The 23,529-nt window shown below is 51.2% G+C and overlaps 1 protein-coding gene across 6 annotated transcripts in view; it reads left to right on the top strand.

The window, feature by feature from the left end:
- The window catches only part of PRAG1 (PEAK1 related, kinase-activating pseudokinase 1), a 79,503-nt gene extending 69,933 nt beyond the window's left edge, over positions 1 to 9,570 (top strand). For all 6 annotated transcript variants that reach the window (XM_043545275.1, XM_007062842.4, XM_043545274.1 and 3 more), the window contains 2 exons: positions 1,624 to 2,279; positions 8,075 to 9,570. In XM_043545275.1, coding sequence (XP_043401210.1) covers positions 1,624 to 2,279; positions 8,075 to 9,115 — 1,697 coding nt within the window. In that variant the 3' untranslated portion in view covers positions 9,116 to 9,570. The remainder of the gene's footprint in view (positions 1 to 1,623; positions 2,280 to 8,074) is intronic.
- The last annotated feature ends 13,959 nt before the right edge of the window (positions 9,571 to 23,529 follow it).

The raw sequence follows: 23,529 nt of genomic DNA, 5'->3' as shown, positions 1-23,529 counted from the left end.
CTGGCACGTTTTTATTCCGTTCAGTTAGAAGGCTAGATGTGAAGAGGAGTAGCCAGTCTAGGTACTTGAGAGGGCATTTTGCTCCAGCGATTGAGATTTCACGTTTAAAACTGGAGTTTTGAGCTGTGGCTCCTGGACTGCAGTGTATTAAATGTTTCTATATGAACAGTATATTGCTGGTGGGTGCCATACACTATCCCCCCTGTAAAACACAAATACTGCTGTAAAAGTCTGCTCTCTTTGGCGCTGCATCACAGAGTAGATAGAGAAACACAGGCTAAATTATCTCTGCTACATCTCTGTACTCTCCATTACAATACCCTGTGCGCGATCAAGGTCTTTTGACAATAATTGTCCAAACTTTGCCTCGTGTTTGTTCACAGCTGAGAGGCCATGTGAACCCCTGATGCTGGCATGAGCCAGCTCTGTTCTAGGCTGACCAGCCCTGAGCATGCTGGCTGGGGACAGAACGCCATGGGGAATTGCTCCTTGCCTGGTGCCGGGGGAGGTGACCGCATGCTCTTGCGGATTGGCGGGAGGAACAGGTGGTTACAGCAGTACATTGCCTTTGGGAAGGCTGTGGGGAGACGGGGATGACGTGTTTCCTTTTGGCTCTCTGTAAGCCACGTGGCCCGTGCGTGTTTCCCAGCTGCCCATACAGTTATTCCCTCCTACAAGGAAGGCATAATCAGTCCCAGAGCTGCCCACCACGGTCTGAGCTGGCCTCATGGACCATGCAAGATAGGTGAGAGCTGTGGACCCACCTCTGCTCCCCTACTTGCCCCAGGCATGCATCAGGGTGCGTATGTAGACCACAGCCCTGCTGTGTGCGGAAAGCCCCCCCATGTCTGTTCAGAGCTCCGTTGAAGTGAGTGGTGCTGGGCGTGGGAGCCCGGGACTGCCGGTACCAACCGGAGCGAGGGCTCAGGCCGAAGCTTGTAACCCTGGTGACGTGCCGTGAGGAGCTGGCCACATCAGGCCTCGCGCAGGCTAGCCCTGCCACTGCCATTCGTGGGAACAGTCTGAGTCCACATGTGCCGCGCTGAACTGATTATCACTCCATGAGGGTAGCCTGCACCTCCTGGCGATGGCTGTTGGCTGTGGTACAAAGCTCCCTGTACAGCCACCTTTCCTGTTCTCTTAGGAACCTCCCTATTTGGAGCTGCTAACGTGCTGAGCCTCCTCTCTGGCTACTTACTGTACAGCAGATCTCCTGCAGCAAACACAGACGAGCTTTCGACCTGCTGTGTTCCAAATGAGGGACACACGACAACTCGTAGGAGCTGGAGGAGGCTTATAATGGCGTGGATTGAGGACGTGTGATGCGTATCATAACGTCTGTCGCTTTGGTTTCATTACTCGGCATTTGGATGGCAAATTATATACTAAGACCGCTAACTCCCATTGATTGCTTTGTAAGGGTGCCTAACTGTGACTTGTGCCTTTGAAGAGCTCATCTTTTGTTTTACAGCAGGAGCATCCAGGCTAATAAGGGACAAGCGGGGGGCACTGCTTCATAAAGCCAGTTATTGTCGTCGTGTCTTCTAGGACAATCATTTGACCAGAGCCGCTCGCCCTTTTGCACTGAAAAGCTGATCTTTTCTTCTGTTCCTTTCCCTGCAGGCTCCAATCAGGACAGGTCTCCGGGCTCACCTCTACAGCCACCCCCTCTGCCACAGAAGAAAACCGTAAGCCGAGCAGTTTCATCACCTGATGGCTTTTTCTGGGGCCAAGCCCCTCTGGGTAGAACAGCGAATCCCACCAGCCCCAGACTGAACATCAGTCACTCCGAAAGCAACGTCTGTGTCCGAAGGGAATCCCCGTTCTGCTATGTGGGAAGCACCCACCACTCATTCTCCTCCTCTGAATCTCTAGAAAACGCCTGCAAAGGAAACGGCCATTGGGGTCCAACTTCAAACAAAAGCAGTAGCGCCTGCGTCCAGAACAGAAACCTGCAGCCATTTTCATCCTCTCCGCTCAGTGCGTCCAGCCAGGTTTCCTCAGTCTCCAGCCTTCAGCTCCGTAATCTGCTCCTCAACATTGACAGCAAGGAGGGGGTGTATGCCAAATTAGGGGGGCTTTATGCAGAATCCTTGCGCCGCCTCGTTGCAAAATGCGAAGACTGTTTTATGCGTGATCAGAAAAATGAACTGCATTTCAATGAGAACAACTGGTCTCTCTTTAAGCTGGCATGCAACAAGCCCTGCTGTGTTTCTGGGGATGCCATCTATTACTGTGCTACCTGCTCGAAGGACCCTTCCAGCACCTATGCAGTGAAGGTACGTTTACTTTATTTGCGTTGGCTTTTTTGCTGTCTCTCTGAGTGCTTACGTGGTAGCGAACAGGAATATACCCTCTGGACTAAATGGGGTGCTGGTCCATTGAAGTCCATTCCTGGGAAATTATTCCAGGCCTTGATAGCATGTGAAGCACAGCTGTATAAGCCAATAGCTTTAACTTCCAGACAGTAATCCTTCAAATATGCAATTCCACGAGGGTTCATTGCTGTATTCGTTTCTGGACAGCTGTTGCATAACTGAGTGTTCCTCAGAGAGTGCCATTAGTGTTCACTAATAATACTTAGCACTTACAAGGTCTTTACAACCGTAGCACCCTTGTGAGGTAGGTGATCATATACCTGTTTTATATGTTGGGGAAACTGAGGCAATCCACAGCCACAGAGGAAGTCAGCAGCCGAGCTAGATTGGAAAACAGGAGTGCCTGAATTCTCCTCTCTAGAGCATGCGGTCTGTTTAGAATGCTGCGACTATTTCTGGGTGTAAGCTAAGATTGGACATTAGAATATATGGTAAAACCTTGGTAAATTGCCATCCGAATATGGTGTCATCTTTTATGAATGGTTGGCTTTGTCTGTATCAAAGTTAACCAAGGCGATACTGCAGAAATGGGTGTCGTGTTTAAGTAATCCCTTCATAAGTCGTCAACATTCTTTCCCTTGCTAAATTCATATCGGCGAAAGCATTCTTCGTGTGGTTGTCACAAAGGCCAGTCACACGTTCGTTGGTAGGGACTTACAACGAAATAGTAGCCGTAGTTTGGTCTTCAATTAGCACAATATTTTCTCTTTATTGCATAGTGATGAGGATCGCTTTTCACTCTGTGCTAGGCCTGTCTGCCTCCAACATACACAAGCTGATTGAAAGTCGCAAAAAAGGCTGTTTCCTTTCTGGCTGACAGCGTCTGTCCGAGACACCTTTGAGTCTACAGGTTATCTCGGCACCATGTGTATTAAGACCTTATGAACCACAGGAATTGACAGAGGGATCTTTACTTACCATCTAAATAAAAAGTTTACGCACTTAACATAAAAACTGGCCGGTCTCTTTTCACGTATCCTAGTGTGCCTGTTTGAAAGACAGATTTTAGACTAGAAAGTTCAGCTTTCTTAATCCGAGACAGATGCAGCCCCTCTTCCACACACATCCCAAAGCACTCAAGTGTTGGGGAGGAGGGCTGAATTTTCTCCTTGTATAGTCGTGATGTTTGTCCCCTTCTGTACAGTCCCTAAGGCCTGCAGAAAGGGAGCCCAGATCCTGAGGGCCTCTGCCTGTCGCAAGCCTGCAAGCTTGCTGAGCTCTGTGTAATAGAGTCCTTCTACTAGTCTGCTAGGCTGGGATTTTCAAAGGAGCATAAGGTGTCTAACTCCCTTAGGCTTCTTTGGTACTCCCAGCCCACAGCCCTGCAGAGTTCAAGGCACAGTTTTAAGGAAACATAATATAAGGACTGGTCCAAAGCTTGTAGCAGCCAACGGGCGGCTTTCCAGTGGCTTCAGTGAGCTGTGGCTCAGATTCTCAGGAAGTATATAAAGTAATCCCCAGCTCGCGATGTGTGTAAAATCACTCCAGCGGCCTTAAAATTTGACCTGACAGGGTTACAGCATAACCATAGAGCCCTTAACGCCAGCCACACACTGTTCTGCTACCATTATTTTTTAAAGAGAAAATAATGCTCAGACCAAAAAAGAGTGTTACGCTAGAGAGTTGCACAGACTGAAAACACCTCCAAGGATGTTTTAGTTGAAAAGGGGCAAAGATACATTTGCAATTAACATTCCAAACAAATCAACCTTTCGTCGTCCCATTTAACCGGAGGATTTTAAGTAGGCAGAATATAGTTATAGACTGAATGCTGGTCATAACACCCCTAGATCAATGCTTACAGTGGAAACTTGCAGGTTTTACTGTACCATGCATAAGTGCAAGTTCATTTGTACCTTTTCTGCCCCCAAAGAAAAGTCTGTACAGTGGACTGGAATAGCCCTTTTCGTTGCATAGCACAGAGTGGGTTCACCCTGGGCTGATTTACTAAGAAGAATTTAGACCTTTCCGTTGTTTGTACAACCTGACTTGATCCTTAGTCCCAGTGTGTGCTTACCATGGGGGGAATTGTTGTAAAAGAAGGAAACAACTCTTTGTTGTACATAGCAGGACCGTACTTGTGTCCCCATCTCGAATGTGCATTCATTCTGTGATCCTGGCAGACCGTACGGATCCAGAGCAGACAGAGGTAGCCTTGCTGTGCACTAGTGCAAAGTGTGCATCAGCAATTTTCCAGAGTCCTTTCATTTTCATTATTAGAATATGGCTGATAGACGGTAATTGGGAGGCTTAGCAGCTGCCTGGTTCCTTTCCATGCCTATTGTAGTGTTGCACAGGGTTTCAAACAGGAAAGAGGCAACAGACCTGCAGTTAAAATTAGACGTGGACAAGCCAGACAGTTTGAAAGGTTTAGCTGAGCCAAGTGTCTTCCGAGCAGTCAGAGCCAAAACTTTGCGCTGAGCTCTTGGCACTGATTATAGCACACACACGCATGTTCGAGCACTTGTGTGCACACACTCATCTGAGCTCACACTGACTGCTGGGAAATCAAGCCAAAATATGCTCACTGCCTTGGCTTATACCTTTGTTCAGGCACACAGTGCTCATCCAGGGGCAGGATCTAATCTCGATCTTTCATTGTCATGCCCACCGTGTATTTAAAACATACCAGGCGAACACACAGTTCTGTGATCTGTCTACACACAACTGGCATGATTTACACAGGAGAAACCCGAACACATTCTCCAAATTGACACTTGATTTCGTTGCCTCTGTTCACTCCAGGAATTCATGCTCCAGTGAGCAGACCTATAACCCCTTCTACTGGGAGTGAAGGTAGCGGGATCGGAGCCTAATCTTGGTGGTCTGTGCAAAATGTTCCTGGGATTGCAGTGCCATGTAGGGAAAGTTGTAGTAGAATTACTGAGCAGATGAGCAGGTGCTTGCAATAAAAAAAGAAATGCCCATATCGTTTTTCTGTATGCTGCTTATAACAGAATTATTAGACTGTACAGAATACATAACAAAGGAATAGCAAAAGGCATACATACACCCACAGTAGCAAACTGATTGAATATAAAAACTGAAAGCCCTGTCCTTCCTTTTATAGATCTTTGATGCTAAGGCTCTGTAGGGTCATGTGTTAATTTGTAATATATCCATGGGCTAGTTTCCTTGAAACCATCCTTTAACAGCATAAATGTGCAGGCACGACAGACCCTTTTTACTTAAAAAAGAGAAATAAAACAATCGATTTTAAATAGCTCTTTCCCACAGTACTCTGTCACTAGAATTAATGCCCTGCAGAATCTTAGTTTTAAAGTATTTTGTCAGGAGCACAAAAGAATCTCTGCCCTCTAAGTCTTACGTAGTTATTTTTGCCCTCGTTTTAACTTAGATGCCCAAACTGATGTCGTGTCCAGGTTTGCACACATTTTACAAGAGAGAGAAATTTGCTCCAGGGTTTGAAACCTCCTGTGCTAAGTTCCAGCCCAGAGCAAATTCACGTGGCTGAAGTCTAAATAAATCCCTAAATAAAAGGGCTTACAATGGAAACGCTGAGAGGCCTGTAATTGTTGCAGAGCTAATGGATGTTGCTACGATAAACCTATTTTCCTGCAGTTATTCATGCTGTCACAATGGGAAAGTTTAAAATGTAAAAAAAAAAAGTTTAATATAGATTTATGTGAACTTTGACTTGGGTGGTGGGCCAGGAACCTACATAATGCTCTCCCTTTTCGTTTTGTGTCGGTGTTTTTGTTCATCTCTTTGCCAGTCATTCCTAGTCCTCCATTGACGTTTGTTTTCTCTTTGTGGTCCTCATTTGTCTTTTTGTCACGAGTATTGTCGTGAGGCTGGGCCATTGACTTGAGCTGCCTTTGTGCTGCTAGCTGCTTAGATTGTCCATCCTGCCAAAACCAGAGCCTTTCGCCGGCTTTTCTCGCCACCATTCAGTGCTTCACTAGTACGTGCAAGGCAGACGTGAAACAAAGTGGTGGGAGAAGGAACAGTGAAAATAGTTTTAGGGCTTATGGGAGAGAGATGTATTCTGATTGTAACCCCGGAAGGCAGGAACTCCTGAGGTTAATCCCAGTTTGCACACCAACGGCCGGATAGTGGCACCTGTCTATATCTTTAGGACATAAGTACCTTTGAAAAAGTGGCCTCAAGTCCTCTGTGGTCTATAGGCAGGTCACTCTGATCCTGTCTTCACTACAAAATCAGTCACGTCTGAGGACCTGGGTTCAATATAGCTAAAATCGTGCCTCTGTTGCAAGACAGAATGGGGTTTTAACCATGTCCGAGGAGAAGCGTGTATGTACCCAGGTCCCATGCCATCACTGTATCATCAACTTTTTAGCCTTTGTTTCCCTGTCTGTGAAATGGGGATAATGCTACATATTTCCATACCTCCGGAGTGTTCTGAGGATTAGCTGCTGTCTCTAAAGCACTTGGTATTATGATCAGTTTAGTGGCCCATAGAACAAACTGTTCATAGACCCACATTTTAAGCTGGGTATTTTGTCTCTGACTTTCCTTACGATTACCCGGTGAAGCCATTGTGTTCCATCAGCTATGGAAACTCAGCGTGCTTTTCCCATCTCCTGTTTCTGCCCCTCTGGCCAGCGGGAGCCAACTGGAGGTGGATCCAGCTGCTGGCCAGAAGGATGGTGAGCACAAAAGGTGAGGCGGGGCAGGGAAAGATGGGTGAATCATCTGAGCTGAAAACACGTTCTGAGCAGGGACAACAGGCTGTTGCCCATCTTCTTCTACATACAGCCCTGGACTCCTCAGCCCTAAATTAGCTGGTACCGCTCAAGAGAGAGCTCTTGGAGTCATCACGGCTAGTTCTCGGCAAAACATCTGCTCCTCGTGCAGCAGCGGTCAAAAAAGGGAACAGCGTGTGAGGAACCATTCGGAAAGGAGGGGATGATAAGACAGTAAATATCCGAATGCCACTACACCCACACCTTGAGTACCGAGCGTAGTTCTGGGCACCATCTCCAAAAAGATATGTTAGAATTGGAAAAAGTACAGAGAAGGGGAACACAGATGATGAGGTGGGTGGAACAGCTTCCCTCTGAGGAGAGATTAGAAAGCTTGGAAAAGAGATAACTAAAGGGGGACATGATAGAGGTCTAGAAAATCATGACTGGTGTGGAGAAAGTGAATAGGGAAGTGTTCTTTACCCCTTCACATAACACAAGAACCAGGGGCCTCCTGATTAAATTAATAGGCAGCAGGTTTAAAACAAAAGGAAGGACTACTTCACATAATGGACGATCAATCTGTGGAACTCATTGCCAAGGGAAGTTGTGAAGGCCAGAAGTATAACTGAGTTCAAAAAAGAATTAGATGAGTTCATGGCGGATAGGTCCATCAATGGCTATTAGCCAAGAAGGTCAAGGATGCAATCACTCTGGGTGTCCGTAAACCTCTGACTGCCAGATGCTGGGACTTGGCCACAGGGGAAGGATCATGTGATGATTGCCCTGTTCTGTTCATCCCCTCTGGGACATCTGGCATTGGCCACTGTCGGAAGACGGGATGCTGGGCTGGATGGACCATGGGTCTGCCCCAGTATGGCCGTCCTAATGTCCATATGTTATGCCCTAAAGGAACAGTTTCCTGCTAAGCTGGAGGCACGGCTGTTGGAGCACATTTTGCCAAGCAGTTGGAGACTGGGTGAGTGACCATCCTAACCCACCCTGTTATCTCTTGTTTTCTCTTCACAGATTTGTAAAACTCAAGAATCCAAAGTGTCTGCTTCGTACCACAGCCCCTCGGTGCCAGTTCACTTCAACATCCAGCAGGACTGTGGGCACTTCGTAGCCTCTGTGCCCTTCAGCATGTTGCTCTCCTCTGACGCAGCAAAAAGCACTTCTCCTCCAGAGGGCCCCGGCCTCTCCCACTCTGCCAGCGAACGGGATTGCGTGGTCGTCATCACCCGCGAAGTGCCGCACCAAACCACAGCCGACTTCATGAGGGATGCGGCAACTTGCCATCAAACCAAGCCGGAGGTGTACGAACGGCGGGTGTGCTTCCTGCTCCTCCAGCTCTGCCATGGCCTGGAGCATCTAAAGGAGCATGGGATCATACACAGAGATCTTTGTCTGGAAAACTTGCTACTAGTTCACTGCAAGCCTCTGACTGGCTGCAGTAAAACCAAAGATGAAAAGCACTTGCCCAGGCTGATTGTGAGCAACTTTTTGAAGGCCAAGCAAAAGCCGGGTGCCGGGGACTCCAAACTGAAAAAGAGCCAGGCCCGGCTGGCCCCGGAGATTGTGTCGGCCTCTCAGTACAAAAAGTTCGATGAATTTCAAACGGGCATCCTCATCTATGAACTTCTCCACCAGCCCAACCCTTTTGAGGTGAGGGCCCATCTCAGGGAACAGGAGTACAGCCAAGATGACCTCCCCCCACTCCCCAACCTTTCCATTTACTCCCGTGGGCTCCAGCAGCTTGCTCACTTGTTGCTGGAAGCAGACCCCATCAAACGCGTCTGCATCACAGAGGCAAAATGGATCCTGCAGTGTTTGCTCTGGGGTCCCAGGAAAGATTTAACAGACCAGCCTCTTAACCACGAAGAAGCCCTCTACGGTGCTCTCCAGAACTGGATCGACATGAAACGGGCTCTGCTGATGATGAAATTTGCAGAGAGGGCAGTAGACACTGAGCGGAGCATTGAACTGGAGGACTGGCTCTGCTGTCAATATTTAGCTTCTGCAGACCCAGCTTTCCTCTTTAACACATTGAAACTCCTTCAGCTTCTCTGATCTCAAAAGCATTTCAAACCGAGCAGCAGCAGCAAGGAAAATGAAAGATGTTTCTAAGGTTGACGTTCACTCACGGATAATGGTACAAATCACTTCCACACGGATGGCAGATCACTTACTAAGAACGGGATCCAATCTTTTTCTCCCCATTGGAAAAAAAAAAAATCAATCTATGTACATTTCAGGTTAATTACATTGTTTTGAATAGGTTTCAGAGTAGCAGCCCTGTTAGTCTGTATTTGCGAAAAGAAAAGGAGTAGGTGTGGCACCTTAGAGACTAACAAATATTATTTGTTAACAAAAAATTATTTGTTAGTCTCTAAGGTGCCACAAGTACTCCTTTTCTTATTGTTTTGAATACTGTAAACTACAAACAAACAAAAACCGGATGCCTGCTATTTTGGTATGGTAACTCTTTGGGCAAATAAAAACTTGTGCGTGTGTATGTTTCCTAATGAACAGAACGAGTTTGTGTTGAATTTCATGGCAGACATAGATCCCTGTTGGAACCAAACTTTATTCCCCATAAAAGAGGGAATATTTGAGGCAATTTGCTTATTAAATGATCTCCAGATTTGCAACACAGTTCTCTTGCCCATGCGACCAAAATTGCAGCAATGCAAAATGCTAGCAGAAAAGACCCAGACTCACTCTGTGGGTTTTCAGGCTTTGCTCAGGAACAGGTAGGATTAATGTAACAGGATGGGGCCACCCCTCATCCCCAGCAGAGGCTGGGACTAGAGAAGCTGCAAAGTTTAAAAGGATTGTTTCCAGAGCAGCACCAGGTGTGTGTACGCATAGGAATAGTTCTTTTTGCTAACCTTTTCAGGACCCCATATCTGTAACCAGCTTAAAGCAAGCACAGATTTGTCATACATAGGCTAATCTTTGCATACCCCAGGGAAGGAGGGGCGTGCCCAGAATTTCCCAGTGTTACCACCACCAGGTAAGGTTTGTTGGGGGCCTTCGGCAAGTCACTGCTCTCTCTGCCTCCAGCTCTGCCTTGTACAGTGGGGAGAATGATACCTGCTTGCGGAGACCCTGTGGCTGAGATGCCCTTGGAAAGAGCTGAGTATTATTTCTGTTTTTGTTTTGTGGTCGCAACTAGAGGCCCCGATCTGGGAGCGGGGTCGCGTTGTGCTAGGCACCGTACACCCGCATTGGACGCACACACGATTGAATGTATCAGAGGGAACAAGGGACAATTGACGTGTGCGTTGCAAAGGGAGGCGCCTGCAAACTCCTACAGGGCATTAACAGCAAAGCTCTGTCTGAGCTCCCTTTCCATGTGTAGACGTGGATAGGAACAAAGAGCTTCTCCTGTCTGTCAGCCGCTCCCTCTACCTTTGTCGCTTTGTCCTTTGGGCAGTGTCTTGCGCCCCTGTCTCCTCGTTCCCACACGCTTACACTCCGGACCAGCGCAGGGACCTCGGGGTTGGGCTGCGTGCGGTGCATTCAGACAGGGTGGGCTGCAGCTTAACCCTGCTGCACATGCCATGGGCTTGCTCTCCAGGAGGCTCGACACGTGGTATTTTGTTTTAATGAAGAATCGAGGCGGCTCGAAATCAGTGTGTTTCCATGCCAGGACTTGGGTGACTGATTTTCATAAAACCAGGGGGTTGTCCCCTAACCTCCTTTACGGCCTCAGTGGGATAGCAGAGTTGTAGGGCAGGGCAGGATTTGGCCTCCTTAGTCATTACTCCTTCAGCACAAGATTCTGCCATCTGTAAAGTGGGTGAATAATGGGTGAGCAGCCCCACTGATTGCAGTGGGCAGCAGAATCCAGCACACAGAGATGCCGCAGTCCAGTGTCAGACTTTTTACTTCGGAGAGAGGGCTTGGATAGAAATCAGTTCAGCTTTTCACCCTTCCCCTGCTGCATGTGGGTGCAGCTTGTTTGCCAGATTGTCTGGAGCCCCTCACTGAATTACTCATTTCCCTGCCATTGCATGGGCCTCCAGCACTGGGCATCTCAGTCCTTCCTGTTCTCTGCCTGTCACCCATCCTAGTCCAGGCAGCTGTGGGCTGTGATACCTCGCTCTCCGTTGTTGGGTTTTGCATGCGGGCGCTGGTTGGCGTTGGTGTCCTGCGCCATGCGGGAGGTCAGACAGGATGGCCAGATCATGTGTTCTGGCCTGGAACTCTTTGGCCACATTGTGTCACTGGAAACAATTCTAAGGAAATTCCCATATGCTTCCCGCCTGCCCTCATTTGTATCCAAACCCAGCAACTTTTCGTCAGGGCTTTTAAACAACAAGGGTTAGTGCAGGGATATTTGACACTTCTTTATAGCTGGGCAGCACCTCTTTACCCGCTCTGCATCAACTGCTAACATTTATTTCTTTCTTTATTTTTAAAGAGTTGCTTTTTCATCTGTGCATCAGGTTGCTCCCATCTTTCCCCACCGATCTGTAGCACATCCTGTGTGATGAAAGAACAGTGCAAAATAATCTTTTGGTTTCCTCCAAAATTTCTGCTGCTGTTGCGAAATCCCTTCCAATGAGCCTTGTGAAACCGCCCTGCTAAATCGGCGACGCTTTGAATGCAAACGTAGCAGTTATTAAAGTTCTGTTTAACTGGGGAGTCTGTCTGAAATGGTGAGCAGCAAGGAAATTCGGCAGGAAAGCTTCCGCTCTGTGTTGTGCTCTGCCTGAGTGCTGCAGGCGTTTCAGAGCCGAGGGCGATCTCGCATACGCTCCCCAGTGAGCTGCAAGGTCGAGGCACAAGGTGGCAGTTAAGGATAATTGTTAATGGCCATGCTTGCTGCACTCAAGCCTCGTGTGACAATGAAATATGCCCAGATTTCAGTGCTGAAAGCTCCGGGCAATCAGGCCGTGGGGATCACTGGGCACAAATGTGAATTTTAACAAAACTCTGAACTTTCCCGCCCACCTCTGGTACTTTCTGGTTCACTGCAGATGTTTATTACCATTTGTATTACGGTGGTGCCTAGGGAGCCAGCCGTGGGTCAGGGACACATGATCCTAGGTGCTGTACAGACATGTAGCAAGCGAGATGGCGCTTTCCCCGGAGAACTCACAATTGACATGCCGGGCTTCAGCAGGGGAAGGAAATTAGATGAACAGAGCTGGGGAGGTGTTGGGTAAGGGAATGCTAAAACGAACTCTCTTTAACACAAACGCAGACAGGCCAGCTCCCTGCCTCCCTTCTAAGGCTGTATTTAAAGGAGGAGAAGTGCCAGCTTTGTACAGTTTGACGATTTATACCACATGATGCCTCGGTTTGTGACCGTGTACATGGCTACATGGCTCCATCCCTGTAGCATCGTCCCCTCAGCTGTACACACCCAGGCAGCCCCCCGGGTCTCCTTGCGAGCCCTGGACGTAATGATTGATGTCCCAGAGCGGTGCGTTGTGGAGATCGCTTGTTCTCTAGGAAGCAGCAGGGGAATTTCATTGAGAGGGAAGAATTGCTTTATAGTATAAATAGAACAGCTAAACCCCACAGCTGGGTCTGGGTGCGCTTTTGATCTTGCTGACGGTGCTTTAGATCAGGAGGAACTCCGGGCCAGGCAGAGGAACTGAACCAGTGCCAGACTGCTGAGAGCGAGACCAGGATCAGGCCCTCGGGCCTCCCTGCAGCCCAGTGCCAGCTGGGGAAATGCCTGTGCAAAATGCCCTCCCTGCTGCCCCAGGGCAATGGGTAGGCTGGTGGCTGCCATCCTCGCTGGCAAAAGCTGCTTCCACTCCCAGAAAATCACACACATTCACCCCCTCTCCAAAGCCAAACATCGTCCGGTTGCCCCTACTTGGCTTTCTCTGGCTGTGTGCTAAGGGGTCTGAACAAGAGCTTTCCACTCCATATGAGCATCTAACTCCCTGGGTGCTATGGAGGGGGAGGAGACGCCATTGTTCACTCAGCTCCCCAAAAGGCCCCCTCCAGGCCCTTCAGAGGAAGGTGAACAAAGCTATAAGGGGCCTGCCGTTGGGGTCTAGGGGCTGGCCCTTCCTCCCTGGCGCCATGGAGTAATGGGCTTGTGCCCTGCAGCAGGAGCAGCCCAAGCGGGAGTGCCCAGAGTCTGAAGCCTGTTGTGCCAGCTGATTTCCTCGGAGGCTAAGCAGGGGTGTCTGTGACACTTAGGGAAATGGGGGTGCTTGGAGGAATGTTGCATTCAGTGCTTGCTTGGAGGAGACGGGAGAACCTAACCCCCGTGATCCCTGCATCAAGCCAATAACCCCTGGTTGAGCTAGAAAAGGTATTGATTTGAAAAGCATTTGATCTTTCAAATATCTTAAATCTACGTATAGACAAAGGGTGACCCCAAGCGAACAGAAATCCGCCCTCGCTGGCTTTGCTGGCCGCCTTTCAGCACGTGGTTCCCTGGCGGGCTCGTTCGGCAGAGCTGCGTGTGCCGGCACAGCAGTGAATGAACTCTCCCAAGAGCCGTTCGCAGCAGCAAAAATAAACTTGCTGGGCCCGGCCAAGAGCATTACTCAGCAATGAGTGCACATCCTGTCAATTCAGAGAGGCCTTCGTAAACTAGCCGTGACCGGAAAGAAGGAAATGCTCCAACACCTATCAGTCCGATCTGCTCCAAGAGGAAGGTGTGGAACAATGGAATCCCTGCGCGGCCGGCTCCGTGCTACGCGCAGGGCTGCAGCATCTGCTCCGTTCAGCGTGGCGGGCGTGGACGTCCTCCCCCCCTTCCATGCAGCTCGGGGAGGGGAGGCCGACGGGTGCGCAGCACTATTGAAAATCAGGTCTTTTAGGCTTCTTTTTTAAAAAAAAATCTTGGCCTTTATTTTTAGGATTAGGCATGTGGCTGGAGCCAAATTTACAATTCAAAAGAGCATTTGACGTTCCTTGTTACGAGACCCTAGCGCATGAAAAGGGACAGTAACGCCAATGTTCCTGTAGTCATTTCTGGTCCTGTCCTAACTCAGGACGAATATTCCTGTAACTGAGCGAGGTCCCTGGGGCTCTGTGTGCTGGTAGCTCGGGGAGGTGACGCTGTCCCTGGTAAGGAGGCGAAGCCAAAGGCAGACTCTGTCTGCTCAGCGGCCAACAGGGAGTGAGATGCCCTTCCCTGGGTGCTCAGGATGAGGGGGGAAAGTGATTTTGGAGCAGTCTGGAGCCAGGCCTGCATGCAGGGTCCTCCTGAGAACTGACCTCTGGGGACATGAGAGCAAGATCCCTGAGCCTTTCCCGCTGGGAAAACTTTCCCCTGGCAGGCTGAATTATTCCCCCCGCCCCGCTCTCCAAGTGAGAGGAGTCACCACATGGCCAGCTCCGCTCTCGGGGCTAGTCCAGGGCTGCTGGGAGTGTCTGGGCCCTGGGGGTGGAGACTAAAGTTGGGATTTTAGTCGAGTTCTGTAACCTGCACCTTGAACCCTGCACCCCTTGGTGGTGATGGGAAATCCTGGCCCAGAAGCAGCCTGACTCCTGAATGAAGAGGACGCCTGCCAGCAGCGATAATCAGCCCTCTGCAGTGACTGAGGAGTCCAGAGCCATCTCTAAACCAGTGGATCCGTCAGAGAGTTGTAAACGCGCCGTCTTTTAGTTAGCCAGTCGGGGAATTGTTTGGGAGACCCCTTACTCCCTGAACTGTGACTTCAAGCCAGGGGGTAAGGGTTTGGGGATTGTATTACCTGCTGCCTAATAAACCTGCAGAGGGACTGACCCCCTTATCCCACTTGTGAGTTTTTTGGGCTGTACTGAATGAACCCAGTCAGCCAAGTTGCTAACTACTGCACAGAAGATATCGTGGTCACAGGTCATCAAGGGCCCCTACAAGCATACCAATGGGACGCTAATTCTAAGTTTGCTGTATCAGGTCGCGTGTATTATCTGCGTGGGCACCGGTCACCCTGAGAATAGTGTTTTACCCTGTTATGTTATAGTTATCATAATTACTGTTTGTTTGGGTTATTTCTTGGGAGTCTCGCACTATCTGAAAAATAAGTGGGGGTTATCCTGTGGTTAGAATTTTCCAAGCTGCCCTGGTGACCTTGCCAGGAAGGAGCGAGGGGGTGGAGGCACTGCCAAATAAATTCATATAGAAAGAATATACAGAAGTTACACCCTGCTTAGTGGGTGGCAGGATCCAGAAGAACCCAGGCCTGTCCATCAAACCCATAAGCAGATTGGCATTAAAGGAGGTAACCTAGTGGAGAGGGAGTGCTACATTCCAGAAGAGAGATTAAATCTCCTGCTTCGGGACTTAAGATGATGTTTGACTCTCAGAGACAGAAAGTGATGCACTTTAGGGCTCTTACACCTTCCGCTTAAGCATCTGGGGCCAGTTGTCAGACTGACCCTATCATGTAATATCCTGAACAAACCTTATGGAATTAAGATTAACTTTACTGAATTAAGTTAAACCTTATCGAATTAGGGTTAGCACCCTTGGCATTCATTATATTACAAATGCAAATGTTTGAGTACATTGAGGGATTGTATGGAACTTCTTTAGCAGGAAAACAAGATTAAGGCAAAATCTGGAAGGCATGAGGAAGTTCAAAGGTCTTTTTGGAACAATAGGTGTGAGATGGATTTCCGTAGGAAATACCTCGAGGTGAGGGGAATGCAAATTCTCTCCCTCTGAAGCCAATTCTTTGAAGATACACTCTGGGGGGAGAGAAAAAGAGACCCTCTGCCTACTAACTGCATGCATCTGGAAACTCCAGTTCAAAGACCCCTGAACTGTATAAAAAGGAATCTGAACACATTGTGAGTGGGCTTGTTCTGAGCTACATGTAAGGCTGTCTGACTGCACTCTTGGGCCCCATAGGGAAATGGGGGTGCTTGGGAGGAGTGCTTGCTTCTGGGGGGCTGAAAAAACCTCACCCCCAGTCAAAAAAGCTAGCAATGTGAGGAGCCATTAGGAAATGGATAGATAATAAGACAGAAAATATCATAATGCCACTATATAAATCCAGGGCACGCCTGCTTCTGGAATAGTGCATGCAGTTCTGGTTGCCCCATCTCACAAAAGACATATTGGGGTTGGAAAAGGTGCAGAGAAGAGTAATAAAATAATTTGGGGGATGGAACAGCTTCCGTGTGAGGAGAGATTAATAAAACTGGGACTGTTCAGGTTGGAAAAGAGAGGCCTAAGGGGGGATCCGAGAGAGGTCTAGAAAATCATGACTGGGGTGGAGAACGTGAACAAGGACGTGTTATTTATCCCTTCACGTAACACAAGAACCAGGGGTCAGCCAATGAAATGAATAGGCAACAGGTTTAAAACAAACGTAAGGAAGTACGACGATGCATGGTCCACCTGTGGAACTCGTTGCCAGGGGATGTTGTGAAGGCCAAAACTATAACTGGGTTCAAAAAAGACTTAGATAAGTTCATGGAGGACAGGTCAATCAATGGCTATTAGTCAAGATGGTCAGGGATGCAAACCCATGCTCTGGGTGTCCCTAAATCTCTGACTGCCAGGAGCAGGGACTGGACGATGGGATGGATCACCCAGCAGTTGTCCTGTTCTGTTCATTCCCTCTGGAGCATCTGGTACTGACCACAGTCAAAGACTGGCTACTGGGCTAGACGGATCATTGGTCTGCCTCACTACGGCTGTTCTGATGAGTTGAAGCTCTGATGAACTTGTAACCAGATGGGTGCCCTAAGGCAGGGGATTAAAACTGCACTTGCCAGAGCCAATGTGAGAGATGGGATGAACTCTAGTGAGCTTATTAGCATGTGGGTAGGCTCTTTTATTGTTTAATATGTTTTCTTTGTAATGCTTTGTACTTCAACTAAAGTAGGGTCGCTTAGAAAGAGCAGTGTTGTAACTTTATCTCTGGAGCAATTACATTGTGACCCATCTCTGAAGAGAAGCAGAGCAACCTGTCTGTGCTGGGAATGACACAGTGAAGGCAAGGGAAGTGTCCAGCCTGGAAATAGCCCGATCAGAAGGGAGACAGACGCACGTCTCCACTGAAGGGAGGCACCAGCTGGGGAGTGGAAAGCCAAGAGTGGGTGCCCTTACTGAACCGCTGCCGGGGAACGCCAGGAGCAGTTGCCCTGAACTGCCCTGAACTGAGTCATAGCCAGAGGCAGGACTGTGGATTAGGTGGTCGGAGGGTCTGCTCCAGTCTGGCAAGTCCTATGTTCTTATGACACATGACTGCAGCTAAAAGCGCGGCTTTAAAGAGGCACTCGCCCTTCATCTGCTGGGCCTCAAAGGCTGTCCTGTCTCGTGGCCGGACTGAGTAACAGAAATGGGCAGGGTCTCTTCTTCCCACCACATCGTTCACGCTTGGCAGCCCAGGCCTTGCACTTTGCTTGTCTGGCCAGGAGTGAGTCCGGGGAAGTGCCAAGGGGAAGGAAGTCACTGAACAATGCCCTCTGTCAGACCGCTGATGTGTGGCATAAATAGCACAGACAGCAAAGCTTCAAGTGCTTCTATACCCGTTACTATGGGCAACTTATTAGTGATGCGGCCCAGCAATAGGCAGGTTCTTTTGTGCCGTCTTGGTTTGGTCCTTTTGGTCACGTGGCACGTACACCTTTGTCTAGAAAGCCTTTCTGCTCAGGGGTCCCTCGGGGTTCACAGTTCCCTCCTCATTGCCATCTCTTTCTGCCCCGAGGCCTTGTCTGCACTCGGAAAGGGGGCAGGGCGGGCAGGGGTTACCATGCATTAGCTGGCACGTGGTCACTCACATGGTAAATAATCACTTTTTGCTTAGGGCAGATGCACCCCAACGCTACCCCCCGTTTGAGCCCTGCCTTGGGATCTAACAAACACCTTCGGAAAGACTGCTCAGACAAGCTTTGCCGCAGCACGTGCTAGGCCTTGTCTGGACTAGAATAAAGGGTGTGATGTTCGCTCAGACTGTAACCCGACCACTTACCACACGCTAAATTGTATGCAGAAAGACAGTCTGCCTCAGCTGCCTAGACTTTAATCAGCGGGATCCCAAGGCCTCCCGTCCCCCTCTTACTTGGTCGTGCCCCCCCCCCGCCCCGCTTTGCTTTCGCTTTGCATTGGCCTGAGTGCCTAGTACCCAAGGGCACACTTTTGGGTGTGCACTGAAAGGCACGTCCATCAGTCCCCATGCTCCAGCTGTGCGGGCGCTCGTCCCCCGGGCAAACATTGCGCAAGATTCCGTGTCTGGGGGGCGGGAGGGGGGGTTATGATGCTCGCTGGGTGCTGAGAACTGGTCAGGTGGGGTAGGGCGAGAGCTACATAGGTGTTTGCTCACCGAGCCAGACCACAAGGTAATGAAACGTGGGTGGGTGATTGTTGGGAAAGGAGCTCCGTGGGGAATATTTGGCTGAGATACAAAAGCTAGAAATGTGATTCGTATGCTCCTGGCCAAAGTCCAAGCTGTCGCTGAGCACGGAGCAGAGGGAGCCTGGCTGGGCACGCCCTCCTGCCATGGCTAGGGGGAAGGCAGTCAGTGCTGTTCACACCAGTGCCTGGCAGAGTTCTGCCCAGGCCTGCGGACCACATGGCACCTGCCCAGGACCACTCCCAGGAAGCCGGGACATGCAAAGCTCCCTGCCTAACGTGAGGATCTGTCAGAAGACGTGCGAGGGGAGCCTCAGGGCAACTGTCCCCCTGGGGAGCCAGCCTCCACCAGAGCCCCTCCCCATATGAAGTTTCTGATTCCCCAGGACAGCCAGTGCCCCGCAGCTCTCTGTGAGCTCTTGGGGGCAGGAACTGTCTCTGGCATAATACAGCACCTAGCACGATGGGGCCCCACATGATTAATAAACAGTAACACTGCCCCTCCTGCAGAGCTGCCTGCCGACAGGAGGGTCCTGCTCTGAATCACTAACAGCATCAGCATCTTTCATGGGCACTGCATAGTCAAATCAGGGCAGGAGTCTTAAAATGCCTCCTGATGGGGCACAGGCTGTGTGCCAGTTAGGACTGAGGTGGGAGAAAACTCCTTTCCTCCCAGGTCCGCCCCCCTTAGCCTGTATGGGCTGCCTCTTCCCAGAGCCCTTGGGACTGACAGAAATAGAGGGGACCGACACTCTAAAATCGGAGCACAATGGGACATAGCTACCTGCATCTGTTCGGGGGACGTGCACGTGTTGAGGGAGCAACATGTGCAGAGGGGGGTTGCAGGGAGCCCCCTTTTAATTCTCTTCTTCCACACAGCCGGTTCTCTGCACAAACCGTGAGATCCACAAAGGCATTTAACTCTACGTGGGCCGGCTCATCTTTTATTTCTTCCCACGGACTCCACCAAAACTGATCCAGCTGCTCCGCCTCATTGAGTTCGGTGTCTGCTGTGAGATGGTGGAAGTGCGCCACATAGATGGTCGCCATATCCTGCCCCTGTTGGAGTTTCCTCAGAGCAGCCTCAGCCGTTCGAACCAGGCCAGGTTGGAGCGCCAGGAGATCAGAATCGAGACCCAGTCCGGAGGGCAGGAACCAGGTGGCAGTCACCAAGAGTCAGGAGGGCAGGATCAGAAGGCAGGAACAGGTAAACATTAGACTGGCAGCCCGTGGCAGGGTGGAGTGGTCCTGCCCAGCCCCACACAGGGATACTGCTCGCTCCTTGGACTGGTCCTGTCCAGCCCCATACAGGCTGGTGCAGGAAACCACTCTTGGCACTGGGCAGTCATGTTTATGTGGCCCCAGAGAGCCAGGGCAGAGGGGCTTTGGTCAACAATACAGCCCCTAGACTGGCAGCCATTTGCGGGAGGAGAGGAGAGGTGTGCATTAGCCCTGACCCCTGGCCATGCGTTGAGGGGTGGCTTTCCTCTCCCTGGCTGCCCCACGTGTCACTTGCAAGGGGCCTGACTGCTTGGGCTCTAACTTCCCCTGCACAGTGCCTGTGGCTTTCCGCAGCGCTGGGACGAGTCTGCACACAGGTACATGCTGCCATCTGCTGGGCTATCCGGGGCCAAAGCCCATCTGTGCCTTTAGCTAGCTGGCCCCTTTCCTAAGGGGCACACACAGCGTGGCACCTGGGCTGCCCAGAGGTAGGGGGGTTTGCCCCAGGGCCCGAACCAAGCGACGGTGATGTCACGTGCTTCTGTAGCAGCTATGGCCCGGTAACAGAGCTCGCTTATACACACCAGGTGTCTTCATCAGCAGACCCTTTCGTGCTCTGCCTGCTACGGCTGAGGTTAGCTTTAAATCAGGTTGGTTACACACGGCGCCACCTCGTGGCTGAGCGGTGTGACACAGATTCACACCGGTACCGTTGAGGCCGGGCGTGTAGGGTCGCTTCGGCCCGGCCACCCCTCCGTCGCAGAGAGGCAGACAAGCCAAACCAGAGGGGTGCTGTGGCCGCTTGAATGTTGGGAGGGGCGCGGTGTGGGGAGATCTGTCAGGAGCAGCAGTTGGGGCGGGGGGTGGGGGGCTTGCAGGTACTGGAGGGGACCAGCAGCGGCCCTTGATGGGAGAAGCCGAAGGGCAGTAGGTTGCTGAGGCAGCTCGCTGTGGCTTCCTCCGGAGACGGAGGGAGCCAGGGTGGGCTCCTTGGGCGACTGCTGGGGAGAAGGCCCAAACACCACCCATGTGGTCCTGTGAGGCCGGGCAGTTGTGGGGTTAGAGTAGATTGCTCCCCGTTGGGTTAGGGTCCCAAGATCAGCAACCATAGCAGAGGGGTACCACCTAGGGACATGGGGCTAAAACCTTGTGAGGAAGGAGTGACAGTAGAACTGGCATGAGACTATTAGGCGAACAGCAGGACCAGCATGGGATGACTTGGCTGACGGCAGGACCAGCACGAGGCGATGGGGCCGATGGCAGGACCCATGCCTGGCAAACAGGCCAATGACAGGACCAGCACCAGGGATGAATGGGCTGATGGCAGGACCAGCATGGGGAGACTGGGTTGACGTCAGGACCAACACTGGGCAAACAGGGCAACGTCAGGACCAGCATGGCTCAACCGGGCCAACAGCAGGACTAGCCCCAGGCAAACAGGCCAATGGCAGGACCAGCGTGAGGTAACCAGACAAACAGCAGGACTGTCTCCAGGCAAACAGGCCAATGGCAGGACTAGCACTATGTGTTCTCTATGTCTAAGTGACCAAATGACTGATGATTTGGGTACCTCAAGTTTTGGGGGTCTGGTTTTCAGAGGGTGGGGGCTGAGCACTTCCTGAAACGCAGGCCCTTTAAAGTGACTCAAGTTGGGACCCCAAAATTGCTGCTTACGCTTGTTAATTTAGGCCTTAACTCTAGCGTGACAAGCAGGGACTTGGAGCCACCTGTGCCAGACAGCTACGGAGTCCTCTAGCTCCTGTCAAAAACACACACGCAGGTGGAGGGCTGGGGCTGGAATGCATATGAGCACTGTGTAATGGGGACTGAGGTGGGGTGAGCGAGTGTCAGGAATGGGGAGTTACTGAGGAACGGGAGGGCGGTGGCGGGGGGACGGATCTAGCTCGTCCCTGGCATCATGGCCAGAGGAGTCTGAAGATGGGATCTGATGGTTCATGAGTTTCTTATCAACAGCCTTCACTTGCCCCAGAAGGGCTTTATTGTACATCGTGCAGGATGTGTAGCACCAGATATGTGGCAGTAGAAAGCTTTGGTTTATCTAAATGTAAGCTGAATGAGCTCTCCCCGGACATCTGGTGATGAGCTGAGGGACAAGACTTCAGGAAGAGCCTGTGCTTGCATAGATCAGTGGTTCTCAAACGTTTTTACTGGTGACCCCTTTCACATAGCAAGCCCCTTATAAATTAAAAGCACTTGTTTGTATATTTAACACCATTATAAATGCTGGAGGCAAAGTGGGGTTGGGGTGCAGGCTGACAACTCGCGACTCCCTGAGGGGTCCCGACCCCCAGTTTGAGAACCCCTGGCATAGTCACATTTACACTACCTAGGTGCGCAGCATGATGGAGCTGCTTTGCCAAAGTGATCACTTTTGGCTGGGGTTGGGTTACGAGTCACTTGAGTGCAGGGGGAATGAAATGTTGTCGTCCTTACTGTATGAGTAAAGGGGGACAGAACTGTACTTAGCCTGCCCTGATTGAAGCGATCACCCTGACTTGAATCTCACGCACTCAGCAGGATGCCAAATGCCAGTAAAGGAAAGAGAAGGTAGGAACAACAGATGTTCCTGCCTGGTGATGTGGGCTTTCCTTAAGGAATGCTGGACACCATTTGATTCTCTCCTCTCTGCTGTTTAAAGACAGCTGAGATTCCTTGTTTTGTTCAGCGATCACTAGCACTGAAATCACTGATAACCAGGCGCTGAGCCTTAGACCTGCTGTTGGACGGTGTTGCAGTGACAGAGATGGTGCAGCCCGCAGAAGCAGGGCGGTTCCCCGCTGCCCTCTGAAATCTCTGAGTGGGGTTAAGTGGTGGAACCTCAGACTGTAACAGCAGCAGAGAGGCCGGGGTGGCGGAGGGAGGGCGGCAGCAGAGAGGCCGGGGTGGGCGGAGGGAGGGCGGCAGCAGAGAGGCCGGGGTGGGCGGAGGGAGGGCGGCAGCAGAGAGGCCGGGGTGGGCGGAGGGAGGGCGGCAGCAGGGAGGCCGGGGGGCGGCAGAGGGAGGGAGGCCGGGGGGCGGCGGACGGAGGGCGGCAGCAGGGAGGCCGGGGCGGCGGAGGGAGGGAGGCCGGGGGGCGGCGGAGGGAGGGCGGCAGCAGGGAGGCCGGGGCGGCGGAGGGAGGGCGGCAGCAGAGAGGCCGGGGCGGCGGAGGGAGGGAGGCCGGGGGGCGGCGGAGGGAGGGCGGCAGCAGGGAGGCCGGGGCGGCGGAGGGAGGGCGGCAGCAGGGAGGCCGGGGCGGCGGAGGGAGGGCGGCAGCAGAGAGGCCGGGGCGGCGGAGGGAGGGCGGCAGCAGAGAGGCCGGGGCGGCGGAGGGAGGGCGGCAGCTCAGTGAACAGTGGCAGCCGTGAGCCAGTTGCAGTGGTGACTCAACGCCTACCCGGCTGGGGGTGGGCAGTGAATCCATGTGAACACACCTCTGAACTCTGGGTCTTCGCTGACCAAGGACAGCAACTGTGAGTGGGGTGCCTTGCGGGGGAGGGGAACGGCAGGTTAAAGGAGCGTTTGTACATCTGACTTTCACACTGCAAGGGGAGACCCTGCGGCAAAGGACACTGCCCAATCTACTCTGGGGTGGGTGTTAGCTCCTGGGCACATACTTTCGAATCATGGTTGTGGTGTTTTCCCACATGAATGCTGGGTTCCTTTTCCCTTTTTATTAAAAGTTTTCTTTGCAATCACAGATTCACTGCTTGTGAGAGGGAAAATATCGCCTCTTAGAGTCACCCTGGGGTGGTGCTTAATTTTCCCAGATTATTGGGCTGGGGCTCGAGCAGGTTCTGTTTTGTATTAAGAGGAACCCCTAAAAGGGGTGCAGTTAGACACTCAGCCATCCTGCACCCTCAGTTACGTTGTGCAGCCCCAGCGAACTCATGGCTAGCGCCCAGGACAGAATGTGGACTTCTCCACACTGGAATCTCTTGCTGAAAAGGGCGGGGTGAATAGCATGGAGGGGCAGGGGGGAGAAGAGTGT

This window comes from Chelonia mydas, chromosome 4 (genome assembly GCF_015237465.2).
Source record: "Chelonia mydas isolate rCheMyd1 chromosome 4, rCheMyd1.pri.v2, whole genome shotgun sequence".
NCBI classification, from domain to species: Eukaryota; Metazoa; Chordata; order Testudines; family Cheloniidae; genus Chelonia; species Chelonia mydas.
Note: the sequence above shows the minus strand (reverse complement) of the source record. Positions and strands in the feature narration are given on the sequence as shown.